Source organism: Natator depressus, chromosome 14 (assembly GCF_965152275.1).
Source record: "Natator depressus isolate rNatDep1 chromosome 14, rNatDep2.hap1, whole genome shotgun sequence".
Taxonomy (NCBI): Eukaryota; Metazoa; Chordata; order Testudines; family Cheloniidae; genus Natator; species Natator depressus.
In genome coordinates this window covers 46,714,696-46,730,237 of record NC_134247.1, presented here as the reverse complement: position 1 = coordinate 46,730,237, position 15,542 = coordinate 46,714,696, and the positions used below count along the sequence as shown (strand labels likewise).

The 15,542-nt window shown below is 55.0% G+C and overlaps 2 protein-coding genes across 2 annotated transcripts; both read right to left on the bottom strand.

Moving 5' to 3' along the window:
• Positions 1-283: 283 nt before the first annotated feature.
• Positions 284-1,686, bottom strand: LOC141998098 (uncharacterized). The gene is made up of 4 exons (XM_074970730.1): positions 1,323-1,686; positions 1,094-1,213; positions 629-666; positions 284-394 (listed from the first exon to the last, which is right to left on the bottom strand). Exons 1-4 carry the CDS (start codon positions 1,684-1,686, stop codon positions 284-286), a joined length of 633 nt encoding a protein of 210 aa, XP_074826831.1.
• A 7,944-nt stretch (positions 1,687-9,630) lies between these two features.
• LOC141998244 (antigen-presenting glycoprotein CD1d-like) lies at positions 9,631-15,126 on the bottom strand. The gene is made up of 6 exons (XM_074970940.1): positions 14,967-15,126; positions 14,463-14,741; positions 12,762-13,043; positions 12,078-12,374; positions 10,840-10,939; positions 9,631-9,743 (listed from the first exon to the last, which is right to left on the bottom strand). The coding sequence occupies exons 1-6, from the start codon at positions 15,013-15,015 to the stop codon at positions 9,731-9,733; spliced, it is 1,020 nt and encodes a 339-aa protein (XP_074827041.1). The 5' UTR covers positions 15,016-15,126; the 3' UTR covers positions 9,631-9,730.
• Between the last annotated feature and the right edge of the window lie 416 nt (positions 15,127-15,542).

Here is a 15,542-nt window from a genome sequence, read left to right as displayed (position 1 = left end):
CACTCCAGAGAGGACAGGGAAATAACACACAGGGATGTGATATAGTTATATCCAGGAGGCCCCGGAGAAGGCATTTCCTGAGGGTAGATCCATGCCCTAGTCGATTATTCCCTGCCGTAGAGAGGGCTAGTTGGGTCTTGTTGGGGTTCACAGGGACCTTCAAGCCCATAATTTTCTTCTGCTCTCCCTCAAACCCTGTGAGGGTCTCCTCCTGTGGGGAATTCCCTCGTGGTGGCGTGGCTGTGAGTGTGAGGGACTCAGGTGGTGCTGGGTGTGGAGGGACTCAGCGCCGCTGGGCGTGGTTGGAGGTGTGTTCCCTGCGTCCTGGAGTCTGGATTTTAATCTCTGCGTAATGCAGGCTCTTGCTGTCCTCAGCCCCCCGGCTGCCATGGCCCTGTGTTGGACAGACACACTGTGAGGGCGCCGTCACCCCAGATCTGGTCTCTTAATTCTGGCCAATTTAGGCAGCTCCCATGGAGCAAATCCCACAGTGTTACCCCAGATTGGAGGGGTTGGGAGTCAGGACTCCTGGGGTTCTCTCCCCTCACTGTATTGTACCAGTCCTTATTGGCACCCGGAGACCAGACCCAAGCACTGTATGGAACAGGCCCAGCCTGCATTGTCTCACCTTTGTCTGCTGCTGGTGGGGCTTCGAGCGGGGCGGTGCTGCGGAAGAAGGGAGAAGAAAGGAACGTTAAAACAGAGGAGTGTGAGAGAGAGTCTGGGGTGAAGAGGGAAGCCGCAGAGATCTAGGGACAGGGGAAGAAGGAGGGAGAAGGAAGGATGGGGGGGGGGAGATGGATAGATGGACAGACAGCACTGTTCCCTCTAAGCTGTGCGCGTGTTTGCACGCACAGAGATCCTAAATCCCGCGTACACGGCAAAACACCACCACACAAAAACTTGCACAGAAGCACAAAAATTTGAACAGAAGATATTTTTTGCACACATGGCCTGTCAAAAATTAGAGGAAACATTGACAGACAGCCCAGCATGGACCCAGCGGACAGATGGCTGCTAGGGTGTGTTCACTAGGAGAGGCCCTGGCCCTTAGGGGCCAGGAGGTTAGCGAGGGAAGGCTCTGGTTTGGTACCTCGGCGTCTCTTCAACAGGAAGGTGGCCACCAGGCCAAGGATGAGAAGGAGCCCCAAGGCGATGGCGACCTGGTACAGGAGCTCCCGGGCGCAGCACCCTACGGGGGCAGGTTCTTTACCTGGGCGATGGAGAGGAGCTTTAGGGGATTCTCAGCCCCTTCAGCCAGCCAGTCCCCTGCCCTGGGGCCGGAGAGGGGGAAGGCCCTGTGCCCCCATTCCCCACCTCACCTGTGTCACTCTGGTTTCTCCCCGTCACCTGCAGCTCGGTGCCCGCTCCTGTCCCGCTCTCTCCCTGGTGGATGCTGATCTGACACTGATAGAGACCAGAGTCCCGCTCCTCCAGCTCCGACAGGGTCAGCGTGGCCTCCCCTTTCCGGAGCAGATCCAGATGGGAGACATTGAGCCTCCCCTTGTAGAAGGGATGGTTAGATTCCAGCACGACTCTGTGTGCTCTAGTCCACGTTGCTTTGGCCATGCTGCCCGGAATGTTCTCGAAGGAGCAGCTGAGGTTCACGGTCTCGCCGGGGGATGCTCGGAGGACAGCGGGGCTCTGAAGCACTGTGAGACCTTCGTGAACCAGGGCAATAAACATTACAGCATCAAAGGAAAACGACAACGAGTGGTATCAAGACACGCCCCAGCCGCCCGAAACCTTAGCAGCACGGAGAGAAGAAGCAAAGGGGAAAGAATTGTGCGTTCCTGTCCACCTTGCTATTGCTCACAACACTCTCGATAACACACTGCACAGGGCTTTCACTTCCACCCCAACAGAGACCCAACATTAACACTGCTCTGGGCACGGCAGATGCTCACAGAGACGTTAGACGTAAAACGACTCAGGGCAGTTAAGTCCAAAGCAGACTGCGCAGAGTTGCAAAGGCATCTCACTAGACTGGGTGATGAAATGGCAGATGAAACTCAAAGGTGATAAATGCAAAGTCATGTCCACTGGGAAACATAATCCCAACTACACATATAAAATGTTGGGGTCTAATTTAGCTGTTGCATCTCAAAGAGATCATGGATAGTTCTTTGAAAACATCCACTCACTGAGCAGCGGCATTCAAAAAAGCGAACAGGACGGTAGGAACCATTAGGAAAGGAACAGATAGCAAGATGGAAAATATCATAATGGCACTAAATAAATCCAGGGGACGCCCACACCTTGAATTGTGCGTGCAGTTCTGGTCACCCCATCTCAAGAAAAGATACATTAGAATTGGAAAGGGTGCAGAAAAAGGCAACAAAAATGATGAGGGGGATGGAATGGTTTCCGTGTGAGGAGAGATTGAAAACACAGGGACTGTTCAGCTTCGAAAAGAGACGAGTAAGGGGGGGGATATGATAGATATAAAATCAGGACTGGTGTGGAGAAAGTGACTAGGGACGTGTAAATTACCACTTCTCATAACACAAGAACCAGGGGTCACCCGATGAAATTAACAGGCAGCAGGTTTAAAACAAGCAAAAAGAAGTACTTCTTCACACAACACACAGTCAACCTGGGGAACTCACTGCCAGGGGATGTTGTGAAGGCCAAAACTATAACTGAGCTCAAAAAGGAATTAGATAAGTTCCTGGAGGATAGGTCCATCAATGGCCAAGATGGTCAGGGGTGCAACCCCATGCTCTGGGTGTTTCTAAACCTCTGACTGCCAGAAGAAGGGACTGGACGACAGGGAGGGATCACTTGATGATTGCCCTGTTCTGTACATTCTCTCTGAAGCATCTGGCACTGGCCACTGTCAGAGACGGGATACTGGGCTAGATGGACTGGGCTAGATGGACCAGTCTGGCCATCTTATGTTCTTCCAGGAGGATTGCAAGTCACACTACTTTATTTCCCTTGGAAATGCCATTTAATTTAAATGATGACAACTTGTTTAGCAATGGGGTGGCTGGCATGAAAAAGTGTTTTGATAGGGTCGAAAGGGAATGGTTTGATTTTTCAGTTTCCAAACTTATTTGGTGTTATATTATTAAAAAAGAGTCAAAATTGAAATGAAATGCTTCAGTTTTATGGAAACAGAATACGTCTGGGTTGACCTGAAATGACATATCCGTATCTATCGATCCATACATGCACCTATCCTCCACCCCTAGATCCATAGCTATCTATCCACCCCTAGCTCTCTAGCTATAGATAGACAGGATCTTGGCTGGACAATAGCTAGCTAGCTAGATACAGATGCCCTAGGGATGGGGTATGGATGGACAGATATTAATTTAGGGGTGGGGTGGATGGGTACATAGAAAGATAAATAAGAAGGATCTAGGGGGAGGGATGAATGGGTGGATGGACAGATAGAGATGAATCTAGGGGTGGAGGATGGATGGATGGACAGATAGAGATGGATCTAGGAATGGGGTAGATAGACAGAAGGACTGATCGGGGTAGATCTAGGGACGGGGTTGATTGTTGCTTGATTTTAGAGGATGGTATATTATTGTCGACTTGCCATTTGATCTGACCAGAAGATGAGGAAGTTCTTGTCCCAGAATCAGACCACCCAGAATTAAATGCCGTGAGTTCAATATCTTGTAAGGACCTTCGAGGTGGATGACAAGGACACGCAGGCTGAGGAGAAAATGCAGCCTTAGAGACTTATTAAAATAAGTGAAAAAGCTACCAAAGTTCCACAAGGGAATAACACAGCTCTGGGGGTACCTGTCACCTCAGTCTTTACCAAAGCTTCCTAGACTAGCACCCTCACATGGGCACCTGGTGGTAGGAGGCAACGGACCAGCCTTATCCCTGGCCTGCCAAATGGGTCCAACGGTGCTTGAGACTGACGGTGAACAATCGAGCTGAAGGGTCAGATGCCGAGGAGCGAAGTTGACAGCAGACAGTGGAGAAACTCAAAAGCTGAAGAAGACGAAGCTGCCTGCACACGGTGGGTTGCCCTCCTATAGGACATCTGCAATATCTTAAATATTCAAGCTAGTACCCAACCTTCTGTGCCCAAATCTAACTTCCTCACCCACATAATATTGGGGTGCACTTATTCTGTAGGTTAGTGTATTCACACATATTAATGCCAATTGGCTCATGCTCAAACGTGTTATTTCTTGCCCAAACTGGTTTCCGGTCATTACTTCCACATTCCTGCGGTGTCCCATGTGGTCACCATGAAGTCCCGAGTTTCTTAGATAAACATGTTTAGTTCCCTAAAATCTAAAAGGGTATCGGTTAGGCCGTATAAATGAGCCTAAGGTCACGAGCCCACTTAACCATACTGATGCTCACTTGCTGAAGTTAAACATACAGGATACAGGCCTGTAGGTCCTGTTACAGCCAAACATAATTAAGTAATCCAATGCAAATGTATTTAGCAAGGGGAAATTAGTTTTTGTAAAAACAACAAGGAGTACTTGTGGCACCTTATAGACTAACAAATTGATTTTGTTTTCTATAGTGATGAAAGCTTATGCCCAAATAAATTCGTTAGTCTCTAAACTAAACACTCACACCTTCTTGTCCACTGTTGCAAATGGGCCACCTTGTTTACATTGGCCTCATTAACCCTACAAAAGTGATTTCCACTCCTTCTTGTCAACTGTTGAGAATTGCCTACTTCCAACTTAAATTGAATTGGCTCGTTAGCACTGACCCCGCACTTGGTAAGGCAACTCCCATCTTTCCATATGCTGTGTATTTATACCTCCCTACTGTATTTTCCACTCCATGCATCTGATGAAGTGGGTTTTAGCCCACGAAAGCTTATGCCCAAATAAATTTGTTAGTCTCTAAAGTGCCACAAGGACTCCTCATTATTTTTGCTGATACAGACTAACATGGCTACCACCCTGAAACACAATAAAGTAATCCAGTGCAAACGTACAAGGCAAATATACCAAAGCAAACCAATAAATAAAGGCAGAACATAATAAAGCAAGCCAGCAGATTAGTCTTCTGGGCTACAAGGTGGACAGACAGAGATGAATCTAGGAGTCGGGTAGGTGGAAAGAAAGGCAGACAGAGATGGATTTAGGCATGGGGCAGATGGACAGAAGGACAGACAGAGATGGATCTAGACATGGGGTAGATGGACAGAAGGACAGACAGAGATGGATCTAGGCATGGGGTAGATGGACAGAAGGACAGACAGAGATGGATCTCGGTATGCGGCAGATGGACAGAAGGACAGAAAGAGATGGATCTAGGGATGGGGTAGATGGACAGAAGGACAGGCAGTGATGGATCTCGGTATGCGGCAGATGGACAGAAGGACAGACAGAGATGGATCTAGGCATGGGGCAGATGGACAGAAGGACAGACAGAGAGAGATCTAGGGATGGGGTAGGTGGCTGGATGAACACGCTAAATTAGTACCTGCTCCCCAGGTGGGGATGAGGAGGAGAATGCAGAAGACAGGGCTCAGGGCTGGTGGTGGCTCCATGGTCCCCTCTCTCTGGGCGGCTCCGTGGGGCCAGCTCAGCTCAGCCTCAGCATCCTCCGGAAGCATCAGCCCCAGGGGTGGTGGAAAGTTTTGTGGTCAGTGCCTCTGAGATGGCTGCAGCGAGAAGCCAGGGACAAGGGCCGGATGTGTGTGTGTGTTTGAGCATGTGCTATTCACTGTGTGAGGGACTGGCTGGTGTGTGTGTGTGTGCGTATGTGTGTGCGTGCACACATCCCACTGCCCCCTAGAATCAGCCTCATTCATCTGTGTCTCCTAGCCCCTGTACTGCATATGACTGAGGAGGATTCCCCTTACTTGGACTGGGGCAGTTGGGGTGTTTAGAGCTGGGGCATCTGGTCTGATGCCCCGCCCGGCTGTCCTGGTGGAGGGGGCAGCAAGCAGCAGCTGGCATCTCCGGGAGCATCCTGGCTTGGTGGTGGTTCCTAGGAACAGCTCCCCTGCCAGGGCTGCATCCTACACTGGACCACAAATCCCTGCTCTGCTCTCAGACCAGGGGGGCCAGTGGGCTTGAATTCCCACCCTGGGTTGGTGATCTGGCCCAATTTTCCACGTCCTGTTCATTGGCTCTGTCACAAGACATTTCTAACCAGACATTGTCCTTAGTGGCACGACCTTGAATGGTTGGCCGATAGCTACACCACACCACTGACTAGCGATATTCAGAGGAGCTATCAGGTTGTGGGTAGTTGTGATGGGGATTTGGGGTAATGTGGAGCCATTATCTGTCCAAAACGACCCTGCCAAATTGTACGTGTGGCTGGAGGTGGGTAAAATTTTCTCTGTCAACAGCTGCATTTCGGGGTTGCCCCTCGTTTCCCTTTACCTCCAGGAAGTCCTATTTTCTTGGATGAACTTATCTCCGCTGACTGAGACATGCCAATGTGCCATCGCTCCCACCCACCGCCGCTCCAATCAGCCCCAGCTCGGGTGGCCAGTTTTGGTTGGAGTATTCCTGGAGGTTCCATCCCATGATGTAAATCTTAATTAATGATTAACCCTGAATTGTTGGAGTCTCCAGGACAATGGTGGAAGATTGGCAACCCAAGGCCTCAGATGACAGCGTGGTTGTGGACAGCGGTGGGTGGAGAAGGGATGGCGCCTAGCGACTCAGAGTGAAGGTGTCGGGTGGTAGGTGGGCTCATGGGAAGGGGTCTGAGAGTGGAAGGGCAGATGGGGTGGTTGTGTTGAGGGGCTGTAGTTCCTTGTTTTCGTGGGGTGTTGTTTTGTCCACTGACCCCAGTTGTTTCATGACCTGCTTTGGGTGTTAAATTTGACAAGGGGTGCTTGTGATTTTCTACCGATGGGGAAAGCTATGGGATCCATCTGTCAGGACTCCTGGATTCTATCGTAGGTTCTGGTTAAGTGTGGTTGAGCAGAAAAGGATTCCCAGGCTCTCCTGACTCTAACCTACTAGTCCCCACTCCCCTTCCAGAGCTGGGAGAGAACTCAGGAGTCCAGACCCTTTGTCATCCTTCAGTTCAGGTCTGTGCAGAGCCTGGCGCGACAGGGACCCCGATGTTTCTCAGGGGCGAGGGGATCTGTGCAGCACTGAGCACCATGGGGTGGGGGTCCCTTTGCTACTACGGTACTTTCTGCAGTTTCTGTGGTGGGCTGAAACGTGCCGAGTTGCTCGGGACTTTGTCTTCACTTTCACCCCTGCGCATGGTGGTAAGAAACAGGAAATTCAGCATCTTGCACGACTGCAGCTTTTGCAAAGGTGGCAGCAGGTGGGGCTGGGGGGAGGGGGGACCAGGGGTGAGTTACAATTAGCTACAGAAATGTCGGAGTCGGGGGCATGTGCGACACACAAATAACTGACCACGGTTTCCGTCCCGTCAGCTGGAGTCGATCTCTAGGCGCTCAGCTTGCAGTGCCAAAAATGCTTCTAGCCCTCACAGGTGCAAAGAAATCTCTCTAACCAGGGGCGAGTGGGACCCATGCCTGAGTCTGCAGAGAGCCTGAGCTGATCGCTCTGAGAGGGGGGAGCTGCCCCGAATGTGATCCAGGCAGTGATGGGAGTGGGCTAGCTCGGGGGGGGCCTATCGTGCTAGAATTTTACTTTCCACCCAAATTTCCAATATCTCACCTCTTTGTCCCAATTCAGGAGAAAAACAAGAGTTAAAATATAGATAGAAAATCTGTTTTCTGATCATCTGACCTGGGAGTGCTTGAAATTCCACCCAACGCCCCTTCCTCATGTAGTCTGAGACGGGGTGAACAGCCTTATTTTCCAGCCTTCTGTCACCTCCTCTTCTCTGTTTCAACCTCTCCTCCTACATCGAGTCTGGACCTAGGGTGTTTTCAAACAAACATTTGCACTGGGGAAAAGTCAGAAGCCTGAAGAAACTCACCCCTTTCGTTCTGCTAGAACTTTCCTCGCAGCCAGGTGTGTCATCCATTCACAAGACGTATATATTTCTGAGTGCAAATGTGTTTGTTTCAATAACGTTGATATTTACGTAAGGAGAAGCAGATATGTTTCATAAATGCAACTACTGGGGTGAAGCTTGACAGGTATTATTATATATAGAACATTATTTTTCTCAAAAAAAATCATTATTTCCCATAAATGCAGCTAGCACTGGGGTGGAGCATATTGTGTCAGCAATTATATATAGAAGTAAACACACACACATATATACCTATACACACACACACACTTTTTGTCCATGAGAAAACACAACATATTCCATAATTATTTTTTTTGAAAAATATCTTGGCTAAAGAGAAACATTTTCCCCCAAAGTTCACAAAGATATTTTTCTGTAGAAAGCAATTTCTGCATGGAAAGAACATTTTCCAGGAGAGAGTTTTCATTAAAAATGCTTCATTTAAAAGCTCTTGTGTTCCAGAAACGTTTGACTTCATAGAACTGTTTTTAAATAAGCGAAGGGAAAACCTCTGCCCAGATCCCAGCTGGTGTCAAGCGGCCGCGCCTCCACTGAGCTCAGTGGGGCCAGGTACTGAGCATCTGGAAATCCGTTCCACTGAAGACAGAAGCGCTACGGCCGACTGATCCCAGCAGGGATCTGGCCCCATTGACTTAGATGGAGCTACGGCCAATTGACTCCCTGGCCGATTGTTTCTCCTGTGCTCGCTCTCTCTCTCTGCTGCTGTGTTCTCCTTGGGTTTCTGGGTCTTCTCCCTCTGCTGCTGGACAGGACGGGACAGTGTCCTGCTGCTCCGTCAGCTCCCCATTCGGCTGTCGGACAGGTGGACCGCTCAGGGAAGCTTCTCTCTGCTTTTCTCTCCTTCTCATCACTGTCCAGTCGCTCTCCACCTACCCCTTGGCTGTCTGCTGACTCACTGACTTTTATACCGCCCTGTCAGGACTGTCTTGCGCATGACAACTGCCCACATTCCAAACGGTCCGTTCTATTTTTAGCCCGCAGCCGTTGTTTACCTCAGAGTTCTGATCGTCTGACCTTTCCCCTACTTCGGTTTTCCCGCCAGTTCTACTTTTTAGTGCTATGGGATCTGCAGCTTCGAACGTGGGCCTGACTCTTGCTTATTTAAAATGAAAGTCAGGGATACACAGTGGAGTCTGGGGAATTCCTCTGGTATCAGCAACATCCACTCAGGTGTTCGACCTGACAGTTATTGCATGTTGTTTCCCACGTTTAGGCAAAAAGGAAAGCAGCTTAGAGGGTAGCATAAGTAAATCTCAAAATTCAGGGTCAAGAGTTCATCAGTTTCTTGTGTGTTTCTCAAATGAGTTTGGTCTCCGTATTTTTCAAAGGAGAGTGTATTTGCCTCGTAAGTGAAGAGGAACTGACTGATTTGCGAACTCTGCAACTGTGTCTGTAACAACCTGATGTTCCAGGAGAGGAGAAGTGGAGGGGAGGCCAGGAGGCCACAACTGTTGCTCAGAATCTGAAAGGTCTGACTCAGATGATGGGAAGCCAGAGGCTGGAATTAGCTCTGCACTTCCTGGATGTGGGCTGAGGATGGGCAGGAAGTTCCTCGGTCAGCAGAAAACCGGATTCGAGCCTGAAGGGGAAGCTAAAGTAAATTGTGGTGAATCAAAATTCTAGTGAAATCCTCCAGTGCCTCTGGGTTATGGCCCCACTGGGGACTCATTTCCTGGGGCTGCCGGCCCCATCCCTGAGCCAGTCACCTTTCTTATTCCTCAGGTACACGAGCAATCCCAGGACCATGAAGACCAACCCGAGCACGGAGCCCATGACCCCAGCCAGCCTCTTGCCCCTGGCAGAGTCAGTCTGTGCTTCTGTGAAAACAAGAGCAGAGATGGTTTGGCCTCAGCCCAGCTTCTCCTTCCCTTTGTCACGTCCCCGCTCTCTGCCCCCGTGGTGGGGATGATGACCTGACACAGGCCCATCGCCTGAGGGGGCTCCATAGAGCTAGGGGTGCCCCTGCGGGCTCAGGGGTGGCCCCACACTCAGAGGCTCTTACCCCAGTGCACGGTGAGGGGGCCCCACAGGCTCATGGGCTCCACCTGGCAGGTGTAGACATCCCTGCACCGGGGGGTCATCTCCAGCATCAGCAGGATCTGGAAAGTCCAGTCTCCATTGTGGAGCAGCTCCGCGGACACCATCCCAGCCGTCTACTCCTGCCCATTCTTGAACCACTTCATTTCAATCCCCAAGAGGTAAAACCCCATCACGGGGTCCCTCACACCCAGCTTTGGAGGGGCCCTGCCCCCAGGAGCTCTCAGCCCAGCCCAGGCAGTGACCTTGGAGCGGCCTCCCCGGCGCCCCGCGGGCCGTAGTCTTGTCAGGGCTCCATGTGGGTAGCTGGGCCAATGTCCCATGGGCAACCCACTTGCTACCCGGGCACCTTGCTCAGCCTGAACGCTGTGCCAGGACCCACTCCTGGTTCCCATGAACCCATCCGCGCCCACCGCCTTTGTGTATGTAGCTGTGTCTGACCCCTGCACCCAGGCCCTGGCTCCTACAGGCTCCAGTGGGGCCCACTGGGCAGCCCCTCCCTGAAAGGTTCATTGAATGGCACAGGCCAGCGCCGCTCCCTGCGGATCCTGGATCCCAGCGATCCCATGACACCCCTAAGTGTCCAACGTGCCCCAAACAATCTAGAGGGAGAAGAATCCCACCCCCCACCCAGGGCCCTGATCTCCCTGGGCCCCGATCCAGTCCTGCCCTTGGGGCCCTCAGCTCTGGAGCCGAGCATGGATCTAGCCTGAAGGTCCATATCCCCAGGAGACCAATGCCCACGTCTGGGCCGGTGCCGCCCTCAGGCCCTGGACTCCCCTGGTCTAACATCCTGGTAGCCCCTGGAAGGAGAGAGCAGGGGGAGGGTTAGGGGGTGTAACGGCCCCCCCCCCCCCAGAGAGGGAGAGGACTCACTTGCGTCTGCTCCTCCACAGCACCACGGCCACGGCGGCAACGGCCACAACCCCCAGGGCGATGCCCACGGCCAGGCCGGGGCCCCAGCGCCTGCTGTGCCCTGTAAAACAGGGGGGGGCCGTGATGGGAACCGGGACAGGAGTATGGGCCCTGGTCCCTCCGCCTGCCCCGCAGTGCTCCCTGTACCCCCCACCCTGACCCACTGCCCTCAGCCCCCCACCCTTTTCCATCAGCCTCCCCCGCAGTCCGCCCTGTATCCCCCACCCCCAACCCACTGCCCTTGGCCCCCCCCACCTGGTTCCATCAGCCTCCCCCACAGTCCCCCTTGATCTCCCCCACCCCCGACCCACTGCCTGCAGCCCCCCCACCATGTTCCATCAGCCTCTCCCACGGTCCCCCCTGCTTCCCCGCAACCGCAATCCAGTGCCCTCAGCCCCCCACCCAGTTCCCTCAGTCTCCCCCACAGTCCCCCTTGATCCCCCCAACCCATTGCCCGCAGCCCCCCCACCCTGACCCTGTTCTCTCAACATCCCCTGCAGTCCCTGTTGCTCACCCCACCCCGACCCACTGCCCTCAGCCCCCCCACCCGACTCTCTTTCCTCAGCCTCCCGCGCAGTCTCCCCCTGCTCACCCCACCCAGACCCACTGCCCTCAGCCTTGCCCTACCCCAAATCTCTTCCTTCAACCTCCCCCGTCATCCCACCCCCATCGCTCCCCCTGCTGTCCCACCCCCTCAACTTCCCCCATTCCAGTCCAGCTCCCCTATGTCTCATCCCCTCCAGACCCCTGCCCCTCTCCCCAACCCCCCTGACCCTCCCCAGCCCTGCCCCATTGTCTCCCCCTGCCCCACTGCACACAACTCTCTCTACCCTGTCCCATTCATGCTCCCCTCACCCACACCCTGCTCCCCCCATCCCAGTCCTGTCCTATCCCCCTCAGCCCCCACCCTGCTCCCCCCATCCCAGTCCTGTCCTATCCCCCTCACCCACACCCTGCTCCCCCCATCCCAGTCCTGTCCCATCCCCCTCAGCCCCCACCCTGCTCCCCTGGTCCCAGTCCTGTCCCACTCAGTTCCTCCACCCTGCTTCCGCTGGTCCATCACCACACACCCGCTGACACCCTCGACCTCCCTCCAGCTGAATCCCGCTGCCTGGACCCACCCCCGTCCCACTCAGGACATGCAGGAAGAGCCCCCAGGGACCATGACCGCCCCCTCCCCCCCAGGGACGTGCCCCTACCCCGGGGGATCAGCAGGCTCTGGCCCCCCAGGCTGCTGTGCTCCACCTGGCAGGCGTAGCTGTGCCCGTCGCCCGGCTCCACGGCCAGGGAGCTGCGCAGCTGGTAGGTGAGGTCCGCATTGGGCAGGATCCCGCTGGAGCTCAGCCGCCCGCCCGGCGCCACCTCCTCCCCGTCCTGCAGCCAGGCCACGCGGACGGGCCGGGGGTAGAAACCGGTGACCCGGCAAACCAGCAGTAACGGCGCGGGGGTCCCGGCTGGGGGAGGCGCTCGGGCAAACACCACGGCGACCGGCCGCTCTGAGACAGGGGGAGAGAGATGGGGCAGGGGAGAGGGGACGATTCAGTCTGAGCCTCAGGGACTCACTCACCAAGCCCAGCTCCATCCCCCGGGGTCAGGCGTTGGCCCCGCTGTCCTGGCCAGACCCTGCAGTTACCAGTGGTGAGAAAATCCCCCTTCACTTCCTGTCCTAAACTGCTGTTCAGTGCGGCTGTGAACGGCTACTGTGCTCCACCCCAGCTGCATTTGTACACCAGGCAAGGGGTTCCTGGATAAGCAGCCCCCTGCCCCACCCCAGAGGGGTCTGCATCTCACAGCTGGGCGAGGGATCCCCATGTAAATAGCTCCCATGCCCCACCCCAGAGGTGGTTGCATCTCAGCGAGCAGGGAGTGGTGTCCAGCCTCACCTTGCCTCTCCAGAGACTCTTTCCCATGCTGGACAAAGCTCTTGAGCTCATTGACACACGTCATTCTCAGGAGAAACGGACGCGTGATGGCCACCGCTCTGTTGCAGTTAAGAATCTCCAGGGCTTTCAGCGTCAGCTTATCCCCCCGCCGAGTGAGCCATTTGCCGGTGTCCATGTCAAGGCTGACGAAGTCCTCGCCGTTCATCCCAGCATCACAGAATTGCCTCGAGGTGCCGTTGGGGTGGAGCTCGCAGCCCTCGGTGAACTGGGTAACAAAGGGGTCTGGAACAGGAAGGGCAGGGGGGACAAGGACAGGCCGTCCAGAGGTCACCGGGATGGGGGGAGGGGGCAGAAATAGAGAGATGGGGGGGGGAATAAAGACATAATGTCAGGTGCAATGAGGATGTTTGGCCACAAGATGGGGGCCGGATTGTGGGGGGCCCTGGTTCCAGTTCAGGGTACGTTGCAGTTTCTGTTTCAAGCTGTTTTTTTCAAAGTGTTCTAACGTCCACATGCATTGTCGGATTGGCTCGAAAATCGCTATGAGACATCAAGGCCTGAGGCAGAGTTTGTGGTGCTAATTTGGAGTGACTTCATCAGGGGGATCCTGAGATACAGACCCCGTCCCAAATAAATGCTTAATTATTTAGAAGGTTATTTGTGATGCTCGAGAGAAAACTGTGGCCCTGAGCCTCAATACACTCACATCCCCGGGCTCCCCTCAGCTCAGAGCCGCCCCGGTAGCAAGGACACGTTTGGCTTCCCGAGGTTACACAAGTCACTGGGCCTTGGTTGTGTGTGTGGAGCGGTACGCCGGGCGGTGGCGCACCTCTGCCCACAGACGGTTCACACCTCTGCCAGGTGTTCTTTCCTGAGCAGCGACTCAGGGCATGACACACCGAGTCACACGCTCGCTCAGTGGGAGAGGCTGTAACCTCTGAGCCCCGGGAGGACCCGTCCGAGCCCTGTCACCGAGAGGGTCCTGTGGCTGCGAGCTGTGATCACAGGGCCGGCTGTCACACTGTCGTGAAACGCACATGCCCCGGCAGATTGCCATGAAATTAGCTCTGCCCCACCAAGGTGCAGGGGAGACTTTGGGGTGGAAATCCGGGGGCAGGTGGTTAAAAGGTTCCTGAGAGGAAGTCTCGCCCGAGGACCTGCTTTTAGTGCTCCAGCATCAGACACCCAGCGCCGGCCCTGGGCTGAGCCGCTGAGAAGAGGCGTGCTGGGCTCTGTCCCATGCCCCGGGGCAGCGCTGGCTGTGAGGGGGGAGGCATTAGCTTAGCTCTGCATTTCCTGCCCATGTGTCAGTTTTCAAGGTTGAGGCAGGACAGGTGGCACGTTGAGCAGCCTTCCCCTTCCTTTCCACTTCCCCATCCTTCGACAAAGGCCTTTGGTAGGGCACATGGTCGCGAAAGAACATGAGCCTAGGGTCAGGGGCTGGGACATGGGGCCTTTCCCCTCCTGGGCGCACAGGCTACAATGCGGCCCCAGAGCAGGGGACTGGCTCAATGGGGTGGAGAATGGGACACGGGGCCTTTCCCCTCTACGGGACGCTGGCTCCATTCAGCCTAAAGGCCAGGGCCTGGCTGTCTTGCCCTCGATCCACCCTGTCAGGACACAGTTGCTGCTGTGAGCGTGTCAGTTCTCAGCTCCCTGGTGGGTGCGGGAAGGGACCCCCTCAGACTGCACCATACTCACAGCCCTCTCCTTCTTCCTTAGCCAGATCGTTCATCATACGGATGAAGTTGGACAGATAGGTATAGATCAACGTCTCCAGGTCCTGCCACATCTTCGGGGTGAGGCCCAGCCGGGCCCAGGGCTGCAGGAAGCGGATCTTGCAGGGGCTGCAGTCTAGGGAGTGGGTCTCCAGGTCGCCAACCAGGGCTGTCCCCACTATGTCCGTGTTGCTGGCGTTGTGGAAGAGGATGGTTTGGAACAGCCGGAGGGTGAGAGACCCTGGGGGGACAGGAGGGGAGGCTGTGGGGAGGGGAGAGGAAACAAATGGAGGATAAAGCAGGTGGGGAGAGGGATTAATGAATCTCCGTCTCCTTAACGCTCCCTGCTGACCCCTAACCTGCCTCCCCCCTCCTCCTACACCCCCGGCAAAGGTCACTAGCCCAGCATGGTGCTGCCCCACCCCGGCATTACACCACCCGCACCCCCTCAGTAGCAAAAAGGGCAGGGAGGGGGGTCCCCGCTTACCGGCCAGAGCCCCCCATGCCCAGGTGAGGACCAGCAGAGGGAGCAGCATCCCAGCAAGGGAATACGGGCTCAGGCAGGTGTCCGGGCTGCGGGACGAGGGGCCCAGGGTTGCACACTTGTGCTCTCGGTTCCTCCCAGGTCGTGAATCTCTCTGCCAACTTCTCTCTTTGTCTGTCTCTGCTCAGTGCCGTGCCCGCAGCTGCCAGCCCCGAGCCAATCAGGGCAGAGGGAGTCGGGGAGCGGCGGCAGCGCGGGAAGGGGATCGCCGGCAGTAAGAGCAGAACCAGGCCCTGCGCCAGGGTCAGTGTGTATGAGACGCCCCCTCCATCTCCTCTGCCCTGGGGCAATGGGGCCAGTCCTGCCTGCCAGGGGGCAGCGCCCCCCACTTAGGGCTAGATTCACCCGCAGACAAACCAGCCACTCACCTAGACCTCGAATTGGTGGGGGGTGGCCCCAAAATTACAGGCCAGCGTCCTCCGCCTCACCCCACCCAGGGGCTCTGCCTCCCCATAGCTGCACCCTCTGACCAGGCACCGCACCCCGAACCTGGCCTGCCGCGGGGGGGGGGGGCGGGGG

Coding starts and splice junctions, on each gene's coding strand:
- LOC141998244 (XM_074970940.1), bottom strand. CDS start 15,015: ATGCTGCTCCCTCTGCTGGTCCTCACCTGGGCATGGGGGGCTCTGGCC. Junction 13,044..14,462: donor TAAGGAAGAAGGAGAGGGCT/GTGAGTATGGTG, acceptor TTCCTGTTCCAG/ACCCCTTTGTTACCCAGTTC. Junction 10,940..12,077: donor GAGCCTGCTGATCCCCCGGG/GTAGGGGCACGT, acceptor CCTGTTTTACAG/GGCACAGCAGGCGCTGGGGC.
- LOC141998098 (XM_074970730.1), bottom strand. CDS start 1,686: ATGTTTATTGCCCTGGTTCACGAAGGTCTCACAGTGCTTCAGAGCCCC. Junction 1,214..1,322: donor GAGAAACCAGAGTGACACAG/GTGAGGTGGGGA, acceptor TCCATCGCCCAG/GTAAAGAACCTGCCCCCGTA. Junction 667..1,093: donor CCTGTTGAAGAGACGCCGAG/GTACCAAACCAG, acceptor CTTCTTCCGCAG/CACCGCCCCGCTCGAAGCCC.